The 23390-nt window shown below is 43.0% G+C and overlaps 1 protein-coding gene across 4 annotated transcripts in view; it reads left to right on the forward strand.

Moving 5' to 3' along the window:
* Positions 1-23390, forward strand: part of SPAG17 (sperm associated antigen 17) — a 301346-nt gene that overhangs the window by 136661 nt on the left and 141295 nt on the right. For all 4 annotated transcript variants that reach the window (XR_004372764.2, XM_032773620.2, XM_075071732.1 and 1 more), the window contains exons 10-14: positions 13696-13814; positions 16492-16629; positions 16721-16834; positions 19461-19611; positions 20955-21185. Coding sequence is in view for 3 of the 4 variants with exons in the window: in XM_032773620.2 (XP_032629511.1) it covers positions 13696-13814; positions 16492-16629; positions 16721-16834; positions 19461-19611; positions 20955-21185 (753 nt within the window). In the remaining variant the exon portion in view is untranslated. The remainder of the gene's footprint in view (positions 1-13695; positions 13815-16491; positions 16630-16720; positions 16835-19460; positions 19612-20954; positions 21186-23390) is intronic.

Below are 23390 nucleotides of genomic sequence, written 5' to 3' on the forward strand. Positions count from 1 at the left end.
GAGAATGATAGATACACATGCATCTGTCTCACAGAGAGATGTGATGTATTCACTGGACCATATGGTGCAGAGATCCCATCCCATTCAGGGCCAGATTAATTCTCCTGTGGGCCCGGGGCTGTTTTGTGGGGCCCCTGTATACAAGTCTTTTTCCTAACTTAAAACAAAATTATCACCATTATGGCATCGAGGCTATTAACACCATGCTAAACTTGCCTTTTAATTAGCATAAAACAGTTCTGTGGTTACATTTCAATCTTAAAATATGTAGAATTTAGTTACGTTAATTCAAAATAGCCTACATCTTACCTTAGAACAGCTGTTATATTAATTTCTTTCTGGAAGGAAGTTTGGGTGCAGAAGGGGGCTCCAGACTGAGGCAGAGTGTAGGGGTGCAGCAGAGGGTGAGGAGTGTGGGCTCTGGGAGGGAGTTTGGGTCAGGAGGGGATTCTGACTTGAGGCAGAGGGGTGGGGTGCAAGAGGGGGTGCGGGGTCTGGGAGGGAGTTTGAGTGCAGGAGGGGATTCTGACCTGGGGCAGGGGTTTGGGGTGCAGGAGGGGGTGCGAGGTGTAGGCTCCGGCCAGGAAGCACTTACCATAGGTGGCTCCCGGCCAGCAGCACAGCAGGGCTCAGGCAGGCTGCCTGCATACTGTGGCCCCACGCTACTCATCTCTGTGACCCCTTGCGGGGATGGGGAAGGCAGCTTCACATGCTGCCCCCGCCCCCACACCGTCCCTGCAGCGCCCATTGGCTGGGAAGAAGCCAGTGGGAGCTGTGGGGGTGGGGGTACTGGGGCTGGGGCAGTGCACGGAGCCACCTCCCCCCCCACCCCTGCAAGGGGTCGCAGAGATGTGCCAGCAGCTGGCCACTTCCGGGAGTGGCGTGGGGCCATGGTATGCGGCCCTGCTGCGCCAGGTACCCCCTTAGCCCTGGGCCATGGGCTGCAGCCCCTAAAGCCCTTACATTAATCTAGCCGTGATCTCATCCAGTTTTATGGATTTCAAAGATCTACTGAGCCGTCCAGAAAGAAACAAAGATTCCAAAGGAAGAGACCACCTACTTCAACTACATCTATCATTCAACTATCCTCATCATCAAAATGGCAATTTTGGTATATTGATTGTTGGTCTGGAACAACACCATATCATGAATCCGTGACTGCACCAATATACCCAGCTCCTCACCTTTGGAGACTCTCTCTCCTATTTTCAATCTGCATGGGAACAAATTACATCAGGCAAATGGGTTTTGGGGGCTATAAGATCGGGTTACTACATCTATTTCACCTTGTTCCCTCCACCCCACTTCCCTTCCTATTTTGTTCAGGGACCCACTTGCTGAGACAGGAAATCATCTCCTTTCTATGCCATAGACCCTGTTCCAGCTCCAATCAGGGGAACGGGATTTTATTCCAAGTATTTTCTTGTCCCAAAAAAGAATGGGTTGGAGACCAATTCTAAATCTACATAATCATAAAAATTCAAATTCAGGATGGTGATTCTTGCAGTTATAATTCCATTGTTGAATTCACAGGATTGGTTCTCAGCCCTTGAGCTTCAGAACACATACTTTCATGTTTCAGAGTAGCAGCCATGTTTGTCTATAACTGTAAAAAGAACAGGAGTACTTGTGGCACTTTAGAGACTAACAAATTTATTTGAGCATAAGCTTTCATGGGTTACACCCCACTTCATTGGACGCATAGAATGGAACATATAGTGTGGAGATATATATACATACAGAGAACATGAAAAGGTGGGAGTTGACCAACCAACTCTAAGAGGCTAATTAATTAAGATGAACTGAGAGACATACCTGGCTTCAAGATTAAGCTTTTTAAGTTTATGGAGGGGATGGTGTGATGGGATAGCCTAATTTTGGCAATTAATTTGGCAGTTGATCTTTGATTATCAGCAGATAGGTATGCCTAGTGGTCTGTGATAGGATGTTAGATGGGGTGGGATCTCAGTTACTACAGAGAATTCTTTCCTGGGTGCTAGCTGGTGAGTCTTGCCCACATGCTCAGGGTTTAGCTGATTGCCATATTTGGGGTCGGGAATGAATTTTCCTCCAGGGCAGATTGGCAGAAGCCCTGAGGGTTTTTCACCTTCGTCTGCAGCATGGGGCACCTTTTTCCTCAGGTTAGACAGCCTATTTCTATACAAGATCTAAACATGATACTTAATTTTCTTACGATGCCCCCCTTTTGAGCCAATGGACACTTGTTCCCTTCACCTGTCCCTGAAAATGGCCTTCTTATTGGCCATTACTTATGCCTGAAGAGTTGGAAAACTGTGGGTTTTAATGGCAGATCCTCCTTTCACAATATTCTTCAAGGACAAAGTTTCACTATGGCTACATACTAAGTTTCCATCTAAAGTGACTTCTGAATTTCACATCACCCAAGTCAATCATCTCCCTGGTTTTTTCCCTGAGCCACATCAGTCCAAGGAAGATGCTGCCATCCATACTTGGACATTAGGAGGGCATTAGCCTTTGGATTAAACCATTTACAAAGTCTCCCAGACAATTTCTTTTGACTGCAGACAGATCCAAGGGGTCCACAGTCTCCACCAAGAGTCTCTTGAGGTGGATCTCAGGGTGTATTGTCTCATGTTATGAGTCTGCCAATATTAAACCTCCTCAAAGGGTATTATCTCATTCTGTGAGGTCTCTATCTATCTCTATGGTGTTATTTAAACATATTTCCATTCTTGAGATTTGCAAGGCTGTGACCTGGACTTTGATGCAAACCTTTTCCAAACATTATATGGTGGCTCATTCTTCTAAATCTGATGCTGCCCTGGACAATCTAGTTTTGTCTTCGGTATTAGAGTCGGCTCTGAAGCTCCGTTCTTCTGATGAGGACGCTGCTTGGAAGCCACCTGAAGTGAAACACCCAGAGGGAGACTACTCAAAGAAGGAGAGATTACTCATCTTGTTCAGTAATTGGAGTTCTTCAAGATGTGTGTCTCTACAGGTGCTCCACTATCTGCCTTCCTTCCCCTGTGAGTCTTGCCCACATGCTCAGGGTTTAGCTGATTGCCATATTTGGGTTCGGGAAGGAATTTTCCTCCAGGGCGGATTGGCAGGGGCCCTGGAGGTTTTTCGCCTTCCTCTGCAGCGTGGGGCATGGGTCGCTTGCTGGTGGATTCCCTGCAGCTTGAGGTCTTCAAATCTCAATTTTGAGGATTTCAATAACTCAGTCATGGGTTCGGGGTTGTTATAAATGTGTATGGGTAGGGTTTTGTGGCCTGCCTTGTGCAGGAGGTCAGACTAGATGATCATATTGGTCCCTTCTGACCTATGAGTCTATGAGTCTATGAGAGTTTCCTTTGAGGGGCTGTGTGGTAGAGAGGAAGGTGAAGGTAGTTTCCTTGAAAAGCCCTATATCTCCCCAGTACGGGGCACAAGAAAGTGTAGGGCACATGCATGGGCTGAATAGGCATTGCCACCAAAAATCTCTGATTAAAGGCACATGGGACATATGTACACTTGAAGCAAATCACCCTTGGGCACACACATCTCCAGGAACTTCTGTTACTGCAAAAGATGAGTAACCTCTTCTGGAACCCAGGAGGTGCAGAGTCAAGATTTCCTGGGCAACCTTAACTCTGTGTTCTTTCAGTAGTGCCCCAATACACTCTGTTAACACACAGATCTTTACTCCGCCGTCCCCAGCTCTTCACCTCCTTTTAAAACCTATTCACTCTTACCACAGGATTCCATCTAGTACTATTAAAGAACAAAAAGGAAAAGAAAAAAAAAGATCACCCACGCCACCTTCCCTCTCTCTTCTTGAGCAATGCTTCAATATATACATAGCTCATACTCACACTGGACCTTGGCGTTATAAGATTCAGGAAGTTCCAGATCCTGGCAAACATTCACACACTTGGCCAACTCCCAGGAAAGAATACCACATATGTACAATTTTAGAACCACTTTACAGCTTTTTACAGCTCCTTATCCTGATGGTACATCTGTATTTGAGCTGGGAGGTGTGATTTCCAGCTCTCATAGACGGATCCACTCTAGGTCTGCTCAAGCTAGCACACTAAAAATATCCTGTAGCTAGAGTAGCACTTGTGGTGGCTTGGGCTAGCCATCCGAGTATGTACCCAGAGGGTCCAGGCGGATTTGCACTCAGGCAACTAGCACCCCTGTTGCTCTGGCTACACTGCTATTTTTAGCATGCTAGCTCAAGCTGAGATACTGTGGGTACATCTACAAAGCTGGGAATCACACCTCCAAGCTCAAATGTAGACATACCATTACTCACGGGATGCCATCTCAACCTACACTTTCACCTAACCATTATTAAAGTATTATAATCGTCTAATATTCCACCTCATTGCCAGTAATATCCTTTGAAATCAAAGGTCCATGCCCTGCTACAGACATAATGTAAATAGTTTGGCATAGAAATGATACATATTGCAAACTGAAGGAACACTTGCACCTCTTCCCTTTCCTCTCATACATGAGTGGGTGCAAAACTTAGATCTCATATTATAGTTACAACTCTGTCACACACCTCAAAGTAATCCACAGATCTCCCAAACATATCTACTGCCTCCACCAGTCAGTACAGCTGCACTTGACTGCTCATAGACTCATGATCTTTAAGTCCAGAGGGGGCCACTATCATCATCTAGTATGATTTCCTGCATATCACAGGCCACTTCCTGACTCCTGTAATAGGCCCATAACCTCCCTCTGAGTTACTGAAGTCCTCAAATCTTTATTTAAAGACTTCAGGTTAAAGAGAATCCACCATTTACTCTAGGTCAGACCAGCAAGTGACTGTGCCCCATGTTGCGGACAAAGGTGAAAATCCCCTAGATTCTCTGCCCATCTGACCTGGGGAAAAATTTCTTCCTGATCCCAAATCTGGTGATCAGTTGGACCCTGAGTATGTGAGCAAGATCCACCAGCCAGACCCTTGGCAAAGAATTCTCTGTACTAAGTCAGAGCCCTTCCCATTGAGTGCCCCATCACCGGCTGTGGGAGATATTTGCTAATAGCAGTTGTGGATGATCCATATGCCATTGTCAGCAACCTTATCATACCATCCCCTTCATAAACTTATCAAGCTCAGTCATGAAACAAGTTACATTTTTGCCCCCACTTCTCCCCTTGGAAGACTGTTTCAGAAATTCACTTTTCTAGTGGTTAGAAACCTTCATCTAATTTCAAGCCTAAACTTGTTGATAGCAAGTTTATATCCATTTGTTCTTGTGCCAACATTTGGCCCTTAACTTAAATAATTCTTCTCCCTCCCTGGTATTTGTCCCTCTGATGTATTTATAGAGAGCAATCATATCTCCCCTCATTCTTCATTTTGTTAGGCTAAACAAGCCAAGCTCCTTAAGTCTTGTCTCCTGAGACATTCCTCTGTTCATCCTAGTACCCTTCTCTGTACTTATTCCAGTTTGAATTCATCTTTCTTAAATATGGGAGATCAGACTTGAACACAACATTCCAGATGTTGTTAGTCCCTAAGTGCATGACCTTGCACTTTGCACTATTAAATTTCATTCCATTTCTATTACACCAGCTTTCCAGGTTGTCCAAATGTCCTTGTATGATATTCCCAGTTCTCCTCCATATTGGTAATACTGCCCAATTTTGTGTCATCCATTCATTTTATTAACAATCTCCCACTTTTTGTGCCAAGATCATTAATGAAAATATTAAATAAAATTGGTCTCAAAATTGATCCTTGAGGAACTCTACTAATAACCTCCCTCCAGCCTGACAATTCATTTGTCAGCATGACCCCACGTACCTCTCCTTTAATCAGTTCTTTACCCACCTTTTGATTCTTGTATTAATCCCCATCTTCTCAAGTTTAACTAATAATTTTCCATGTGGAACTGTCATACTGAAATCCAGGTGGATTAGGTCTACTGCATTTCCTTTGTCTAAAAAATTATTTGTCTTCTTAAAGAAAGAGATCAAGTTGGTCTGACGCAATCTACTTTTTATAAAACCATGTTGTATTTTATCCCATGTACTGTTTACCTCTTTGTCTTTAATTACTCTGTCTTTGAAAATTTGTTCAAAGACCTGACATTCAGTTGGTCAAACTAACGGGCATGTAGTTTCCCAGATGACTTTTTTCCCCCTTTCTTAAAAATAGGTACTATATTTGCAACTCTCCAGTGTCAGGGTACAACCCCCAATTTTGTGGACTCATTAAAAATCCTTGCTAATGGGCTTGCAATTTCATGTGCCAGGTCCTGTAATATTCTTGAATGGAGATAATTCACACACACACCCCTTTGGTCCCATTAAGCTGTTTGAGTTTGGCTTCCACTCGGATGAGGTAATTTGTGCTTCCATATCCTTGTTTCCATTAGCCATACTGCCACTGCTCCCAAGCTCCTCATTATCCTTACTAAAAACTGAGGCAAAGTATTTGTTTAGGTGTTGGGCCATATGTAGGATATCTTTAACCTCCATCCCATTCTCAGTGCTTCATGGTCCTGCTTCTTCTTTCCTTGTTTTCTTTTTCTTTTTATCGGCCTTTTACTATTGGTTTTAATTTCCTTTGGAAGGTCCAGTTTTGCTTGTCTTTTGGCAGTTCTCACTTTATCCCTACACTTTTTGACTTCCAAGAGGTAGCTTTCCTTGCTGATCCTTCCCTTCTTCCATTCCTTGTAGGCTTTTTGCCTTCCCTTAATAACCTGTTTGAGATGCTTGTTCATTCCAGTTTGGCCTCCAGCACTTCCCTACTCATTTTCCCCGTTGCTTGGGACACTGTCTCCAGATGGTTTCTGCAACTGTGCTCTCATATCCCAGCTCACTACTGACAATGTCCTTTGTAGTAAAACCCCTGTGTCATGCTAATTATATATCATACACAATTCTGTATTGAAATGATGTGTACTGGGTCACGAAGAGACACATGCAGCTATTCCCTTTGCTTGCATAATATCAGAATGTGCAAAATATAGATTTCATTATATCATAATCACAGCTCCATTGCGCACACCTCAAAGTAATCCACACATGTCCTCATATCAACAAACACAGCTTTACCAAGCAGGCTTAACTATTGTTCTACCATGTAGTGTAGGTTCACCTAACACACTGACTGCATTGGGAGCATATGCAAATAATTCCCATTGGCTACTGCCAGCACGAGGGAAGCAGAGGGAAGATGGGGTAATCAACCTTTTTTATCTCCCTTTTTGCCTTTTAATAGTGTTAGATCCTGTGGGTGAGAAGGAATGGATTGTGAAAGGAAGTAAAGAGCTTGTACATTTCAGCAACTATGGGATTGGCAGAGAGAAAGTATGTGTGCTAATGGGGCATATTGGGGCACTGCTGAAAGAAGACAGAGTTAAGATTGCATGGGCGTGTCCTTGTTTTCAGAAGTTTGAGTTTTGATCAACATTTTGCAAAGGGGAGACTTAACACTAACCAGCCTTAACTCTATGTTTACATAGTTTTTTGCCATTGATTATACATTATGATACAATCTTTCCTTACATGGTCACAGACTATTTTTCCACAGGATCCCTGACTTTTAATCAGTGCACAAGATGGAGGGTGTCGCTGAAAGAGCAGCTATGCAATATTTTGTGTTATCCTCAATCTGTGACCCCGTGCCTTATTTACTGCACACTATTCAAAACGCTGCTCTGAATACAAAATCATTAATTTTCTCATGGGGTTTTCTGTGGTGCTATAGTATCTGAGTGTTTCACAAACATTAATTAATTTATTCTCACAATACCATGTGAGGTGAGGGGGTGGTATTATCCCCATTTTATAGATGTAGAGTTGAAACACAGAGGGTTTAAGGTCAAATATGTCCACTGAGTAAAGAACAGCACCTATTTGCACTGCCCCAGGAGCAGACCAGGGATTAAATAGTTATTCAGAGTCACAAATCAGTACCTGTTTACCCCTTGTTCCAAGGGTGAGTAAGTTGCCCCAGTCCTATATCTGATGCAGGTTTCTATTGGTTGAACTGTGGTAACTGGTGTACTAGAAATAGGGAGCAAAGCCTCCATACCAATGTATACGGGGGGCCAGTAGCAACTTCACAGCAACTGTTCTCCACCCTGCATGCAAACTGAAAATGTAGATGCCAACACAGAGGACTAATAACATACACATCCTTACTCCCCTTCACGGGTACAGAAGGCAGTTTGTGACTGAGCCCATAGCATATAGGATTTTCTTTCATCGTGTGTGTTTGTAATTAAGTTTTAATACTGCTTCTTGAGTGAGATTGTATAAATTAACTGAACTATGTACTACTGATTTATGTTTACACTGCACTTTTAAAAATAATTTTAGAGACACATGGCTGCATTTTATGTAAGTTAATCTGTGATTTGTCTCTGTGGAATCTTAACTCTGAATCTCCTAAATTTTTAATATAATCCTTCTTTTATTATTAAAATATTTGTATTTTATTAAAAATAAATGAAGCTATGGGAAGGAGATATGTCAAGAGCAGAAGTTCATCGCTGTGCAGACTAAGGGTATGTCTACACTATGAAATTAGGTCAATTTAATAGAAGTCGATTTTTTAGAAATCGATTTGATACAGTCGATTGTGTGTGTCCCCACGAAGCGCATTAAGTTGGCAGAGTGTGTCTATAGTACCAAGGCTAGCGTCGACTTTAGGAGCGTTGCACTGTGGGTAGCTATCCCACAGTCCCTGCAGTCTCTGCCGCCCATTGGAATTCTGGGTTGAGCTCCCAATGCCTGATGGAGCAAAGACATTGTCACAGGTGGTTCTGGGTACATGTTGTCAGGCCCTCCTCTCTCTCTCTCTCCCTCCTTCCCTCCCCTCCTGAAAGCAATGGCAAACAATCGTTTCTTGCCTTTTTTCCTGGGTTACCCTTGCAGAAGGCATACCATGGCAAGCATGGAGCCCGCTCAGCTCACTGTCACCGTACATCTGGCAGATGCGGTACTGCATTGCTACACAGCAGCATCTCCTTGACTTGCCTTGCCTTGCCGGTGGCAGATGGTGCAGTACGACTGTTAACCATCGTCGTCGTCTTGTGGGTGCTCCTGGCCAGCCTCGGTGAGGTGGGTCGGGGGCACCTGGACATAAATGGGACCGACTCCAGGTCATTCTCTTCTTTAAGTTTTGTCTAACAGAGATTCAGTCCTGCCTGTGAGTTGGAGGCTTTTGCCTCAGGCTGCTCTCCCAGCCGGCAGCACCGCGCAATTGCACCTACCGCTGCCTACCCCTTGCTCCCATGGCTCGTGAAGCCTGGAGCAGTTCAAATATAGGCTGAGCAAGTGCAGAATGGTGGTAGAATTTGCCTTTGGACATTTAAAAGCTCTCTGGGGCTGTTTGCTGACTAGGCTGTTTGCGATTAGAAGAGCACAGCAAGGCACACTGTGCATCACAGAGGCTTTGAAAACCAGTTTCATGACTGGCCAAGCTTCGGTATGACAATTGTGTGTGTTTCTCCTTGATGAAAACCTGCCCCCTTTGCTGATTTTAATTCCCTGTAAGCCAGCCCTGTAAGCCATGTGGTTAGTTGCCCCTCCCTCCATGAGAGCAATGGCAGACAATCGTTTCGCACCTTTTTTCTGCGCAGATGCCATACCACAGCAAGCATGGAGCCTGCTCAGATCACCATGGCAGTTATGAGCACTGTAAACATCACACGCATTATCCTACAGTATATGCAGCACCAGAAACTTCAACAGCAGGCCAGGAGGCGAAGGCAGCACAGTTATGAGAGTGATGAGGTCATGGACGCAGACTTCTCTCAAAGCACAGACCCTAGCAATTTGGACATCATGGTGGTAATGGGGCAGGTTCATGCTGTGGAACGCCGATTCTGGGCCCGGGAAACAAGCACAGACTGGTGGGACCGCTTATTGTTGCAGGTCTGGGATGATTCCCAGTGGCTGCGAAACTTTCGCATGCATAAGATCACTTTCATGGAACTTTGTGATTTGCTTTCCCCTGCCCTGAAGCGCAAGAATACCAAGATGAGAGCAGTCCTCACAGTTCACAAGTGAGTGGTGTTAGCCCTCTGAAAGCTTGCAACGCCAGAGAGCTACCAGTCAGTCGGGAATCAATTTGGAGTGGGCAAATCTACTTCGGGGGCTGCTGTGATCCAAGTAGCCAGTGCGATCACTGAGCTGCTGCTATCAAGGGTAGTGACTCTGGGAAATGTGCAGGTTATAGTGGATGGCTTTGCTGCAATGGGATTCCCTAAATGTAGTGGGGTGATAGATAGAACGCATATCCCTATCTTGGGACTGGAGCACTAAGGCAGCCAGTACATAAACTGCAAGGGGAACTTTTCTATGGTGCTGCAAGGGACGCTTCACCAACATCAACGTGGGATGGCCGGGAAAGGTACATGACGCTCGCATCTTTAGGAACCCTCATCTGTGTGAACGGCTGGAGCAAGGGACTTACTTTCCAGATTAGAAAATAACCGTTGGGGATGTTGAAATGCCGATAGTTATCCCTGGGGACCCAGCCTACCCCTTAATGCCATGGCTCATGAAGCCATACACAGGCAGCCTGGACACTAGTCAGGAGCTGTTCAACTATAGGCTGAGCAAGTGCAGAATGGTGGTAGAATGTGCATGTGGACGTTTAAAAGTGCGCTGGCACAGTTTACTGACTCAGTTAGACCACAGTGATACCAATATTCCCATAGTTATTACTGCTTGCTGTGTGCTCCACAATATCTGTGAGAGTAAGGGGGAGATGTTTTTGGGGGGGTGAGAGGTTGAGGCAAATTGCCTGGCCACTGATTACGTGCAGCCAAACACCAGGGCAGTTACAAGAGCACAGCAGGGCACTCTGTGCATCAGAGAAGCTTTGAAAACCAGTTTCATGACTGGCCAGGCTACAGTGGGAAAGTTCTGTTTGTTTCTCCTTGATGAAAACCCGCCCCTTTGGTTCACTCTACTTCCCTGTAAGCCAACTGCCCTCCTCTCCCCCCTTTGATCACCACTTGCAGAGGCAATAAAATTATTATTGTTTGAAATTCATGATTCTTTATTAATTCATCACACAAATGGGAGGATAACTGCAAAGGTAGCCCAGGAGGGGTGGGGGAGGAGGGAAGTACTGGATGGGGTGGTAGAGGAGGGGAGGAGCGAAGAACAAGGCAACACTGCACTTCAAAACTTATTGAATGCCAGCTTTCTGTTGCTTGGGCAGTCCTCTGGGGTGGAGTGGTTGAGTGCCCAGAGGCCCCCCCCCCATCGAGTTCTTGGGCGTCTGGGTGAGGAGGATATGGAACTTGGGGAGGAGGGCAGTTGGTTACACAGAGGATGCAGCGGTTGTCTGTGCTCCTGTTGCCTTTTCTGCACCTCAACAATATGCTAGAGAATATCAGTTTGATCCTCCAGTAGCCTGAGCATTGCTTCCTGCCTCCTCTCATTACGCTGATGCCACCTATCATCTTGATCCCACCACCTGTCCTTGCATTCATTTTATGCTTTCCTGCACCCTGACAGTGTCTGCCTCCACACATTCTGCTGGGCTCTTTCAGTGTGGGAGGATTGCATGAGCTCAGACAACATTTCATCGCAAGTGTGTTTTTTTCGCCTTCTAATCTTTGCTAGCCTCTGGGACAGAGATGATACAGGGAGCACTGAAACATTTGCAGCTGCAGGAGGAAAAAATGGGAGAGTAGTATTTAAAAAGCCACATTTTAGTTAACAATGAGTAGACTCATTCACGGTGAACCAAGCTGTTAACATTGCATAGCACATGTGCTTTCTTTACAAGGTTGCATTTTGCCTCTTATATTGAGGACCTGCTAGTTTGGTGTGAGAGATCATACACGCAGTGCCGGCGGGCAACAAAATTCGGCTTGCAGGCAGACATGGTAATCCACAGTCTTTTGGCTTCTTCAACCTTCATAACATGTGGAAATGGTTTCAAACAGCAGCACCCTAATTTCCCATACCAAGCACCTGTTGGGCTGGCCATTTAAAATGGGTAGGCCATTTAAAAGGAGGGACTGTGGTGTTTGGGTTAACGTGCAGCACAAACCCAACTAAACCAACCCCACCACCACCACCCAATTCTCTGGGATGATTGCGTCACCCCTCCCCACACTGCGTGGCTAACAGCAGGGATGATTTCTGTTCAGCCACAGGCAAACAGCCCAGCAGGAGTGGCAACGTCTGAATGTTCCCTTAATAAAATTCCCCTATTTTAACCAGGTGACCATGAATGATATCACTCTCCTGAGGATAACACAGAGAGATAAAGAACATCAATGCCAGCAAACACCGGGACCATACGCTGCCATGCTTTGTTATGCAATGTTTGCAGACTACACGCTACTGGCCTGCCGTGGTAAAGTGTCCTGCCATGGACGACAGAATAAGGTTGCCCTCCCCAGAAACCTTTTGCAAAGACTTTTGGAGTACATCCAGGAGAGCTTCATTGAGATGTCTCTGCAGGATTTCCACTCCATCCTCGTACACGTTAACAGACTTTTCCAGTAGCTGTACTGGCTGCAAATGCATCTCAAGTCTTCAGGGCAAATTAATCATTAAACACGCTTGCTTTTAAACCATGTATTATATTTACAAAGGTACACTCACCAGAGGGACCTTCTCTGCCTTCAAGGTCCAGGAGCCCACTTTGGGTGGGTTGGGAGGGTACTGGCTCCAGGGTGATAAACCGTTCCTGGCTGTCGGGGAAAACGGTTTCTCTGCTTGCTTGCTGTGCGCTATCTTCAACCTCCTCCTCATCTTCTTCATCCCCAGAATCTGCATCCCTGTTGTGTGAGAGTCCATTGATGGAGTCCACGCACAGGGGTGGGGTAGTTGTAGGGTTATCCCCTAGAATGGCATGCAGCTCATCATAGAAGCGGCTTGTCTGGGGCTCTGACCCACAGTGGCCGTTTGCCTCTATGGTTCTTTTGTAGGCTTACCTGAGCTTCTTAAGTTTCACATGGCACTGCTGCGAGTCCCTGGTATAGCCTCTGTCCTTCATGCCCTTGGAGATTTTTTCAAATATTTGGGCATTTTGTCTTTTGGAAAGGAGTTCTGATAGCACGGATTCCTCTCCCCATACAGCGATCAGATCCAGTACCTCCCGTTCAGTCCATGCTGGAGCTCTTTTGCGATTCTGGCTGGTTACCTGTGCTGGTGAGCTCTGCATAGTCACCTGTGCTGATCAGTTCGCTAGGCTGGCCAAACAGGAAATGAAATTCAAAAGTTCGCGGGGCTTTTCCTGTCTACCTGTCCAGTGTATCTGAGTTGAGAGTGCTGTCCAGAGCAGTCACAATGGAGCACTCTGGAAGAGCTCCCAGAGGCCAATACAGTCGAATTGCATCCACACTACCCGAAATTCAACCCAGCAAGGTTGATTTCAGTGCTAATCCCCTCATCGGGGAGAAGTACAGAAATCGATTTTAAGAACCCTTTAAGTCGATAAAAATGGCTTCGTCGTGTGGACGGGTGCAGGGTTAAATCGATCTAACGCTGCTAAATTTGACCTAAACTTGTAGTGTAGACCAGGGCTAAGCAGCAGAGGCTTTAAGAATTAGGTCCTTTCCTTATATTTTCTTACAACACTGTCACAGCCCTAATTCAGGAACATAGGAGAGATTCAAGGAGTTAAATTAGGACATTCTTACTAACCATTTCTACCAAAGTCAAAGGAAAACCAACAGATCCAGCTAGATGGTCTCAATCTGTTATTTCTGCTTTCTACAATAGAGGAAGAAGTTTCTTTTCTGCCTTCTTATGTGGACATGAGGTATTACAATGATTTGCTAAGTCAGATTCCTGAAGAATTCATTTCTGTTCCTTTAATAATGAACTGCATGTTGGAACAGGTGAGTGTATTTTCATATAAGACATACCCATCATTCAGGCTAAGCAGTGTGATAACGAATTGATCAGTGAGAGACAAATCAGGTTCATCCCAAAATAAGAGAACGTACAGAGCTGCACTACCTAAGGAGGTTCAGTAGGGAAGGACTCAGAGAGGATCCCCTGCTTTGCCTTGCATTATGGAGGGGAGGAGTTAGGTTTTTTCATTCCTTTTCAGGGTGCAGCTCACTCCCATTATGTGTCCGGTGATCTATTCCAAAGCTCCTACAACTACTCTCCAGTCCTCTATGCCCCCTTCCCATCCACTTTCTCACAGAGAAGAGTATTAGGGTAGGGGGTCCCTGCCTTTTTTGCCACTTTCTAAGAGGGTCCTTGCTCCTTCTTCCTCCCTTGCATGATTGAGTAAGGGCTAGGGTTAATCTAGCCTACAGTAACTGCTAGTGAGTGTTTTCTCTCAGGGTTGTCAAAACTAAGCATATATAATACAAGTGCAAATGATCACTAATACTATATGCTTGTCAACTTTTCTCAGTGTGGGACAGGAGATCCTCCACAAGAATAGCTATACTGGGTCATTGCACATGGATCCCAGAGCTGGTTTGTAGCACTTTAGCTTGTAGGGAGTGTTTCCAGACAGCCTACAATGGATCTTCAGTCTGCAGCTTTGAGAACAGAACTCATACCTACCCATCACTGGCTCATCGATATTTTTCCCAGTGAAGAGACTGCAGATTTTGTTGTTTCCACAGCAACAAACAAGATGTACAGTCCTCTGTGCTGCAAAACTTTAGAACTGGTGGATCAAAATTTTTTCTAAGCTAACGAAAAAATCTATAAGTTAAATTTCAGGTGCAGTTGGGCTTTAATTTAGCTAGATATGTGCTAAATTTTTGGACCAGGTTTCCAGACTGAGCCACTTGCTTGTTGGCCTCCACTTCTCCCTGAGGCACTTAGATTCATAGGTTTTCAAGACCAGAAAGGAAGTTTATGATCATCTAGTCTAAGATAATAGAGCGGCTGATATGGGTTTTAATTAATAAAGAATTAAAGGAGGATAATATAATTAATGCAAATCAACTTAGATGTATGAAAAATAGATCCTGTCAAACTAAGTTAATATCTCTTTTTGATGAGATTACAAGTTTGGTTGATAAAGGGTTGACGGTAATAGACTTAGACTCTCCAAAGCATATGATTTAGTACCCCACAACATTTTGATTAAAAAACTAGAATGATATACAATTAACGTGTCACACATTAAATGGATTAAAAACTGGCTAGCTAATAGGTCTTAAAATGTAGTTGTAAATGGGGAATTGTCACCAAGTGGCTGCATTTCCAGTTGGATCCTACAGGGATGACCTGGAAAAAATATAAATCATCACTGATCAAGTTTGCAAAAGATACAAAAATTGTGGAGGTTGTAAATAGGGCTGTCAATCGCAGTTAACTCACACGATTAACTCAAAAAAATTGGCTTTCAAATATATCAATTTCTGTTACAACACAGAATACAAAGTGTGCAATGCTCACTTTATATTATTATTTTATTACAAATATTTGCGCTGTACAAATGATAAACAAAAGAAATGGTATTTTTCAATTCACCTCATACAAGTACTGTAGAGCAATCTCTTCATCATGAAAGTGCAACTTACAAATATAGATTTTTTTTTTGTTAGATAACTACTCTCAAAAACAAAATAATGTAAAACTTTAGAACCTACAAGACCATTCAGTCCTACTTCTTGTTCAGCCAATTGCTAAGACAAATAAGTTCGTTTACATTTACAGGAGATGCTGCTGCCTGCTTCTTATTTACAATGTCACCTGAAAGTGAGAACAAGTATTTTCATGACACTTTTGTAGCCTGTCTTGCAAGTTATTTATGTGCCAGATATGCTAAATAATAGTATGCCCCTTCACGCTTCGGCCACCATTCCAGAGGATATGCTTCCATGCTGATGATGCTTGTTAAAAAATGTGTTAATTAAATTTGTGACTTAACTCCTTGAGGAAGAACTGTATGTCTTTGGCTTTGTTTTACCTACATTCTGCCATATATTTCATGTCATAGCAGTCTCGGATGATGACCCAGCACATGTTGGTCATTTTAAGAACACTTTCACAGCAGATTTGACAAAATGCAAAGAAGATACTAATATGAGATTTCTAAAAATAGCTACAACACTCAACTCAGTGTTTAACAATCAGAAGTGCCTTCCAAAATCTGAGAGGTGTGGAGCATGCTTTCAGAAATCTTAAAAGAGCAACACTCCAATGTGGAAAATACAGAACCCGAACCACCAAAAAAGAAAATCAACCTTCTTCTGGCATCTGACTCAGATGATGAAAATGAACATGCATTGATCTGCTCTGGTTTAGATCTTTATCAAGCAGAACCTATCATCAGCGAAGATGCATGTCCTATGGAATGGTGGTTGAAGATGAAGGAACATATGAATCTTTAGTGCATCTGGCACGTAAATATCTTGCGATACCAGTTACAACAGTGCTATGTGAATGCCTGTTCTCACTTTCAAGTGACATCGTAAACAATACATGGGCAGCATTATCTCCTGCAAATTGTAACCAAGTTTGTTTCTCTGATACAACCTTAACTTAAGCTAACTACAAATCAATGCTATGATGACATCTAACATGTTTTCTGCTTGGTAGGTCATTGCAACTGAAGAAGGTCTTACACCACCAAGTCTGGTGGTCCCAGAACCACGAGCAGATGGGCTGGATCATAGCATTGCAGAGCATATAGTCTCAGTCCTTCCCTCTCTTTCCCTCTCTGAGAGTGAAAAAAAGGTTTGTATTGTCTTTTCCCTTCAGACTGCTTTGATTGCTAATAAATCTGTGTATTAATTTTTAATGCATGTGCTCTTTTCTTGTTTAATAGAATCTCTACAACTCCTTTTTCCCTAATGACAGTGAAGAAAAGACGGTGGTCCCCAAATGGCCTCTTCTATTAAACTATCATGATATTTTGTCTCAGAGGCTACACCTGCTAAAGGTACAATACTGTGTCTTATATAAACAGTCTTAAAGTCTACAGAGAGGACATTAACTTAGAATGTGTCTTTTAGAAGGTAGACTAGGAGAACCCAGACTTTGCCCACCTCATGGTCACATTAGCCACTTGCCAGGAATCCAAAGGCTGTACTTAATTTGCTTAAAATTAAGCAGATTGCAGCCACCCATGGGGGCTACAGATCCCAGTATGCAATGTACCATATTGATCTGCATGGCCTGGCCACAGTGTTTATGTGGACATTTAGCTTCGTGACTGCATTTCCATATAAATGATGGCATGGGATACATTGTAGAACTCTGTGGGCTTCACTTTGGACCACCACTGAGCTAGGGGATTATTATTCTGAAGAAACTAGAGTTTCTAAATGATGAGTGTGGTGTAGCAACTAGAATGGAATAGATTAGAGAGGATGTGGCAAACATAGGGGGCAGTGCACAAGAAGGCACAGAGCTGTTTATGAGAGAAGAACACCAGCGTGCATCAAAGTGTGCAGGGTATAGCGCTCATGTAAGGCAGTAAGAGTTATCTAGACATGATGTTGGCAGAAGTGTAGAGTAAGATTAGAGTAAAAAGTTGGATGCAGATGAAACTTGTAAGGCAATAAAGGGTTTCAAGTAGAAGGAGGATGACATGGTTGAGTGGTGGGTCGGGAAGATGCTTTTAACAGAAGCATGTTGGATAGACTTTTGGGCAGCCATCTAGATTTCAGGAAGTTAGAGAGGAGGAAGTTGCACTGGTTAATGCCGGAGTTGACCAAAGCATGAAAAATGTAGATATTAGGGATGAAAGAAGAAGGAACAGGTTTGGGAGATATGATAGAGGAAAAAGGTATTAAAAGTAACACAGAAGACAGGGACTATAATAATAAAAATAAGAAAAAGCAAAACTGAACAAAGTAAAGAAACCTCAAGCCAGTACAGTTCTTTAAATCCATCATAACACTGCTGTCAAAGACCATCAATGAGTTGTATGATTTCTTGATTATAATGACTATGGACAGTAATATAGACCAACCAAGAATATGTGTGAGACATTGCACTCCATATGTTTATGGAAATATGCTTATGAGTGTAAATATAATGTAACTGGAATATGCTTTATGCAAAAGGTCTCTTGTAAGGTATCATTACATAGCTTATATCTATGGTGTGTCTCCTTTTGTATGAATGTCATCTGTATCTGACTAGAAAATGAGTATTACGCTGAACCCATTGTAACTATGCAAAGTGTGGCCATTAATGGTGTTGGATCTTGAATGGCTCCCATATACAACAGACAATTGTTATAAATGCTCTGTTACATGTCTAGACTTCTGTTCCTGTGAGTCGGCCGAAAGAATGAAGTAGTGATCGACTCACGGACACTGTCATGTCACTTGGTACTGGAATCATCATAAACCGGTGCTTTCCATTAGAAGAGGGTGGGACCACCGAGAAACAAGGATTTCGCTTACTGCACAAGTACAAAAGTAGGTGGAGCACAAGGAGGTCCAGTCTGTTGGATCCCTGCTTTACCTAAGAGCCTGCTGGAACTAACAAGGTCTGGATCAGGGGAAAGGACTGGGCCACGACTAGAAGGAGTCTGTCTGAAGGAAGTATTGCCATCCTTGATCATGGAATTAATCTGCATTTTCAGATTCGTAACTGTATAGGCTTAGGACTTGCATGTTTTTTTTATTTTGCTTGTAACTTATTTTTTCTGTCTGTTATTACTTGAAACCACTTAAATCCTACTTTTTAGAATAAAATCACTTTTGCTTATTAATTAACCCAAAGTAAGTAATTAATACCTTGGGGAAAAAACAGCTGTGCATATCTCTCTACCAGTGTTATAGAGGGCGGACAATTTATGAGTTTACCTGTATACGCTTTATACAGAGTAAAATGGATTCATTTGGGGTTTGGATCCCATTGGGAACTGGGTGTCTGGGTGCTAGAGACAGGAGCACTTGCTAAGCCATTTTCAGTTAAGTCTGCAGCTTTGGAGGAATGGGTCAGTCCCTGGGTCTGTGTTGCAGCAGATTAGCATATCTGGCTCAACAAGACAGTTTATGGAGGCCCGAAGTGGCAGAGAAAATGGGCTTAGAGGTAGTCTCAGCACATCAGATGACAGTTCCAAGGGGGTCTCTGTGACCGAACTGATCACAGTGTGGAAGGGAAAGGCTAATACAAAAGCATCCTTTGCAGTTTGACAGACTAAATCAATACATTTTTTCTATATTCTGTGAAAATTTCAGATTCTGGCTAAATGGCAAATAATTTTGTGATCTTTAGCAAATATCAGTTAACTGTGCCCTCTTAAATTATTCTCTTTTTCTTCTGGTATATATTCACTCCCCCACGGTGAGGAAAATAAACAGTAACTGATTTCATCTTCCACATAAAGGCACTGATTCAGCAAAGCACTTCGAGTATATGCGCAATTTTAAGCAGATGCTTAAATTCCATTGACTGCAAACTAAAGTAAAGCATATGTGTGGGGAAGGGTGAGGGGTGATTGGGGCGGGGGGAATTGTATGCTGAACTGGAACCTTACTTATTTAAATGAAAAATCCCTTTTTTGTGAAAGTTTACTTAGCTTTTCTCCTTATTGCTCTTTGCCTCAGGTCCAAGGGGGCTTAAACCCAAAAAAGATTGAACAGGATATGATGGACAAGCTACCACTGGTTGAACTTCTTCAATTCCCCCTTCCTCCACCTGGAAAAAACACTAAACGTTTGGCCAGAGTTCATGAGCTCATGCATTATTGCACCAGTGGTAAATTAATTTTTTTTTACTAATATTATTTCATTCTTTGTTGACAAGCTCCTATGATATAGTTGTGGATCTGTGTGATATAGTTGGAACCCACTTTTTTGGGGCCACTGTCTCAATTTACCCAACTAAGACCTTCACTATATCAGCCAGTATCTACCACTTTTCATATACTTGTGTCCATCTTAACCTATCATGGAGTTTGGCCTAACACCAAACCACAATTTCATGGTTATGAACAGTCTAGGGTACACTGCACATTAGAGACTGTGAGATTGACAACTGTGCATTAGCAGCATGTCAGTCCTCAGCCAAGCACATAAGCTGTGTATTAAGTTGGGACAAGAATATCAGTCACACAAATTACTAGTTTTGGTTCCAGTGCACAGAACAAATATTGGGAACCGCTGTGATATATAATGTATTTGTTGATTTTCTTTTTTGATGGTTTGAGTTCTGTATTTTCTGTATTGGTTTGTTTACAAAGAACCTTTTGATTGAGAAAAGAGATTTGTCTTGGATAGGGAGGATTACTTGGGGAAAAAAACATGGTTTTCTCATTGTGTTTACTTTGAGCTGCCCATGTTAATAGTACTATAGTATCTACAAAGGTCACATTTTCTGGTTGTCATGATAAGGTCACTTCTCCATTGAGAATTGTCTCTTCAATTCCTCGTTCTTGTAATGTGTGTACCTAGTTGGTGCACACTGTAAAACAGTTAGAAGGGCTACATAAATGCCTTCTAGTGAGTCTGAATGTTCAGTCTAAGGGTACAGTTAGTAATGAGCATCCAGACCCCTTCAATTCCTTCTTTACTGTCATAAGTAGGGCCCTACCAAATTCATGATCCATTTTGGTCAATTTTCTCTGAAGGCAGCGGAGCAGAAGCAAGGGTAGCATGGTATGGTATTGCTAACCTTACTTCTGCGCAATACCACAGTCCCCCCTAAAATAACCTCTTGACCCCCCTGCCACTCCCTTTTGGGTCAAGGCCCCTAATTTGAGAAACTCTGGTCTCCCTGTGAAATCTGTGTAGTATATGGTAAAAGCACACAAAAGACGAGATTTCACGGAGATAGACCAGATTTCACAGAGAAAGACCAGATTTCACGGTCTGTGATGCATTTTTCATGGCTGTGAATTTGGTAGGATCGTAGTCATAAGACACACCATCTAACCACCATCTGATCAGTCCATCAATCATTACTGAAATTACCATCACCATTAGTCCCCTTGTTGGCAGCCTTAAAAGCAATGCCAAGGACAATATACCTGGTCAGTCTTCTATTTACCTTTCACTGGAATGTAAGGACAATTTCTGTGGATGGTTTTAATTCTCTTCCAGAACTCTTGAGTTGGGCTGAAGTAGAAAGAGCCTTCAAAGTGTTTACTTTTGAAAGCCTGCGACTGACTGGGGTGGATGATTCTGGCCTCCTGGAGGGCTCAGGGTTGTTGCTTGGAGGTGATTATGAAGTATCTTATATTCCATGGGATAATCCGGCCAGGTTTGCAAGACATCTGAGACAACTATCGGTGGTGGAAAACCTGTTTGATGAGAAAACTCCCAATGGCTCAGGTAACAGGGCATTTATCAGCATTATATCTCAAGAATTTAAACATGCTGTTCACTAGGGACCTTTTCTTTTACATTAGTTCAGAATTATTTATTATTACTGGGATGTGATGATTCTCCTGTTTTAGGAACCATTCAGTCATCAAGTACTCTACATTCCATTCATCCATTCATCAAGTAGGAATACTGGATAATGACATAAACTGGGCATTTTGTATGACAATTAAATAGTTTATTTAAACAAGTCTTTAAAAGTAGTATGTATGTAAAAGAGCTCTGCATAGCAGATATTAGAAAACTATTTTATAGCTTTTGATATAAAAGTATATTTTAGAGAAATTAAACATTGAAATCATGCCATTAAACAGTTGTTTTAAACATATTTATACAACAAAATATAATATTGAATTTGGCAACTGTTTCAAAGTTTTACTCTTCTTAAGTGTTTCAGAAATGCTATTCATAAAGTATATAAAACACTGCCTTTTATCTTGATATGCAACTAAAATAGTAATTTTGAAACTTTGATAATAGTAGTGGGTATATACAAATGATTATAAACAATACAATGACAAGAATGTAATTTACTACTTGGAACTGAATATGGACAGATTACATTTTAGATACAATAGTCTCTCGGCAATTTCTGACAATGGGCCAAATCATAACGTCATTGAAGTATGTTTATGCCAGGGTTTCTCAAACTGCATTGCACTGCAACATCCTTCTGATAAAAAAAAATTACTACAGGACCTTAGGAGGGGGAATCAAAGCCTGAGCCCACCCAAGCCCCGCCATCCTAGGGGGGGCTGGAGGGGCAAGCCCCACTTCCCCAGGCCAGGGAGCCAAAGTCGAAGCCCAAGGGCTTCAGCCCCAGGCAGGGGGCCTGTAATCTGACCCTGGGCCCCAGCAAGTCTAAACCAGTTCACGACCCCCAGTTTGAGAGCCGCTGGTTTATGCCAATAACCAGGGCCATCCTTAGGATTTATGGGGCCCTACGCAGTATTATTAAACTGGTGCCCCTATGCCTGATGGCAATCTGGGCTCGCAGCCGGTGGGGGAGGAGGGATGAGGCAGCAAAGGATACCGAGACACCCAGCCCGCCTCACGGCGGTGGAAAATCACAGTTCCCTGCAGAGACCCCCATACCCTCTCCTTCATGCAGAATGTGCGGCGCCAGCACATTCAGCTCTATGAATATGGCCCCTGCCTAAGGAGACTGCAGTGCGCACTGGCTGTGCGGGAGCCAACCCGCTCTTACCTGCTGTCATGGGCAGCGGGTGAAGTTGCCGCTTGGGGAGGCTAGCTTCCCAGCCCACCTCTTCTGCCTGTGGCCCTACTCATCCTCTACTCCTGCTCCACCACAGGCCCCGCCCTTTCCCACTGTCTCCCTCCTCTCTTCCCTCCCCACCTTGCTCACCGCCTTCCAGCCAAATCCCTGAGCCCAAATGAAGCAAATGACATTTGAAAAAAACACACTTCTGCAATTTCTTTCTAAAGAAAATGGAGCATGTATTCCACTGCATGCCAGATGGTGAAGACTGGACATGCAGAAGGTATCTAATTAAAAGCAGTAAACTTGGGAATAAAAATTATCAGTCACGGTTTTTTGATATGCCCTGAAGTTTGTCAGAGATTTATTTGCAAAAACTTTGTAGTAAGGGCAAGTCAGCTGCCTTGCTGAATACAACATTCAATATTATGGAATACATGATGCAGCTCTTCTCTGTTTTACATTTTCTTAATCAGTATTTCTAAGCTGATTTTATATTTTAAATGTACTCTTAAGCCTTCATAATGAAATCATTCTAGATTATTACATATTTAACTTACTGAAATAGAGACATTATTTTAAATGAATCTGTCACAGAGATTTAGCGTGTTCATAACAATGTCCATTGCTTTTAGAAAAAGGGAACACTAATTTACTTTGTGTGATCTCTATAACAAGAGACATGGTTATGAAATGTCACCAATTTAAAAAAATATATGTATCAAAAGATTTTAGGCATAACTAAGGATTTCATATCTTACTAGGTACTGATTTTGCTGGAGGGTTCACTTAGAACTAGTTCATCAGATAGTCAGAAGTAAAGAAAGGGAAACTCTGTGTCCAGCTATCTGACAGCAAAGGGGTGTTGTCCCTTTAAGGGCTCTCTTCAACAGGGGGTGAAAGGAGAAAGAGATGAACAGAAAAGAAAGGAACTT

This window comes from Chelonoidis abingdonii, chromosome 1 (genome assembly GCF_003597395.2).
Source record: "Chelonoidis abingdonii isolate Lonesome George chromosome 1, CheloAbing_2.0, whole genome shotgun sequence".
In the NCBI taxonomy this organism is placed as follows: domain Eukaryota; kingdom Metazoa; phylum Chordata; order Testudines; family Testudinidae; genus Chelonoidis; species Chelonoidis abingdonii.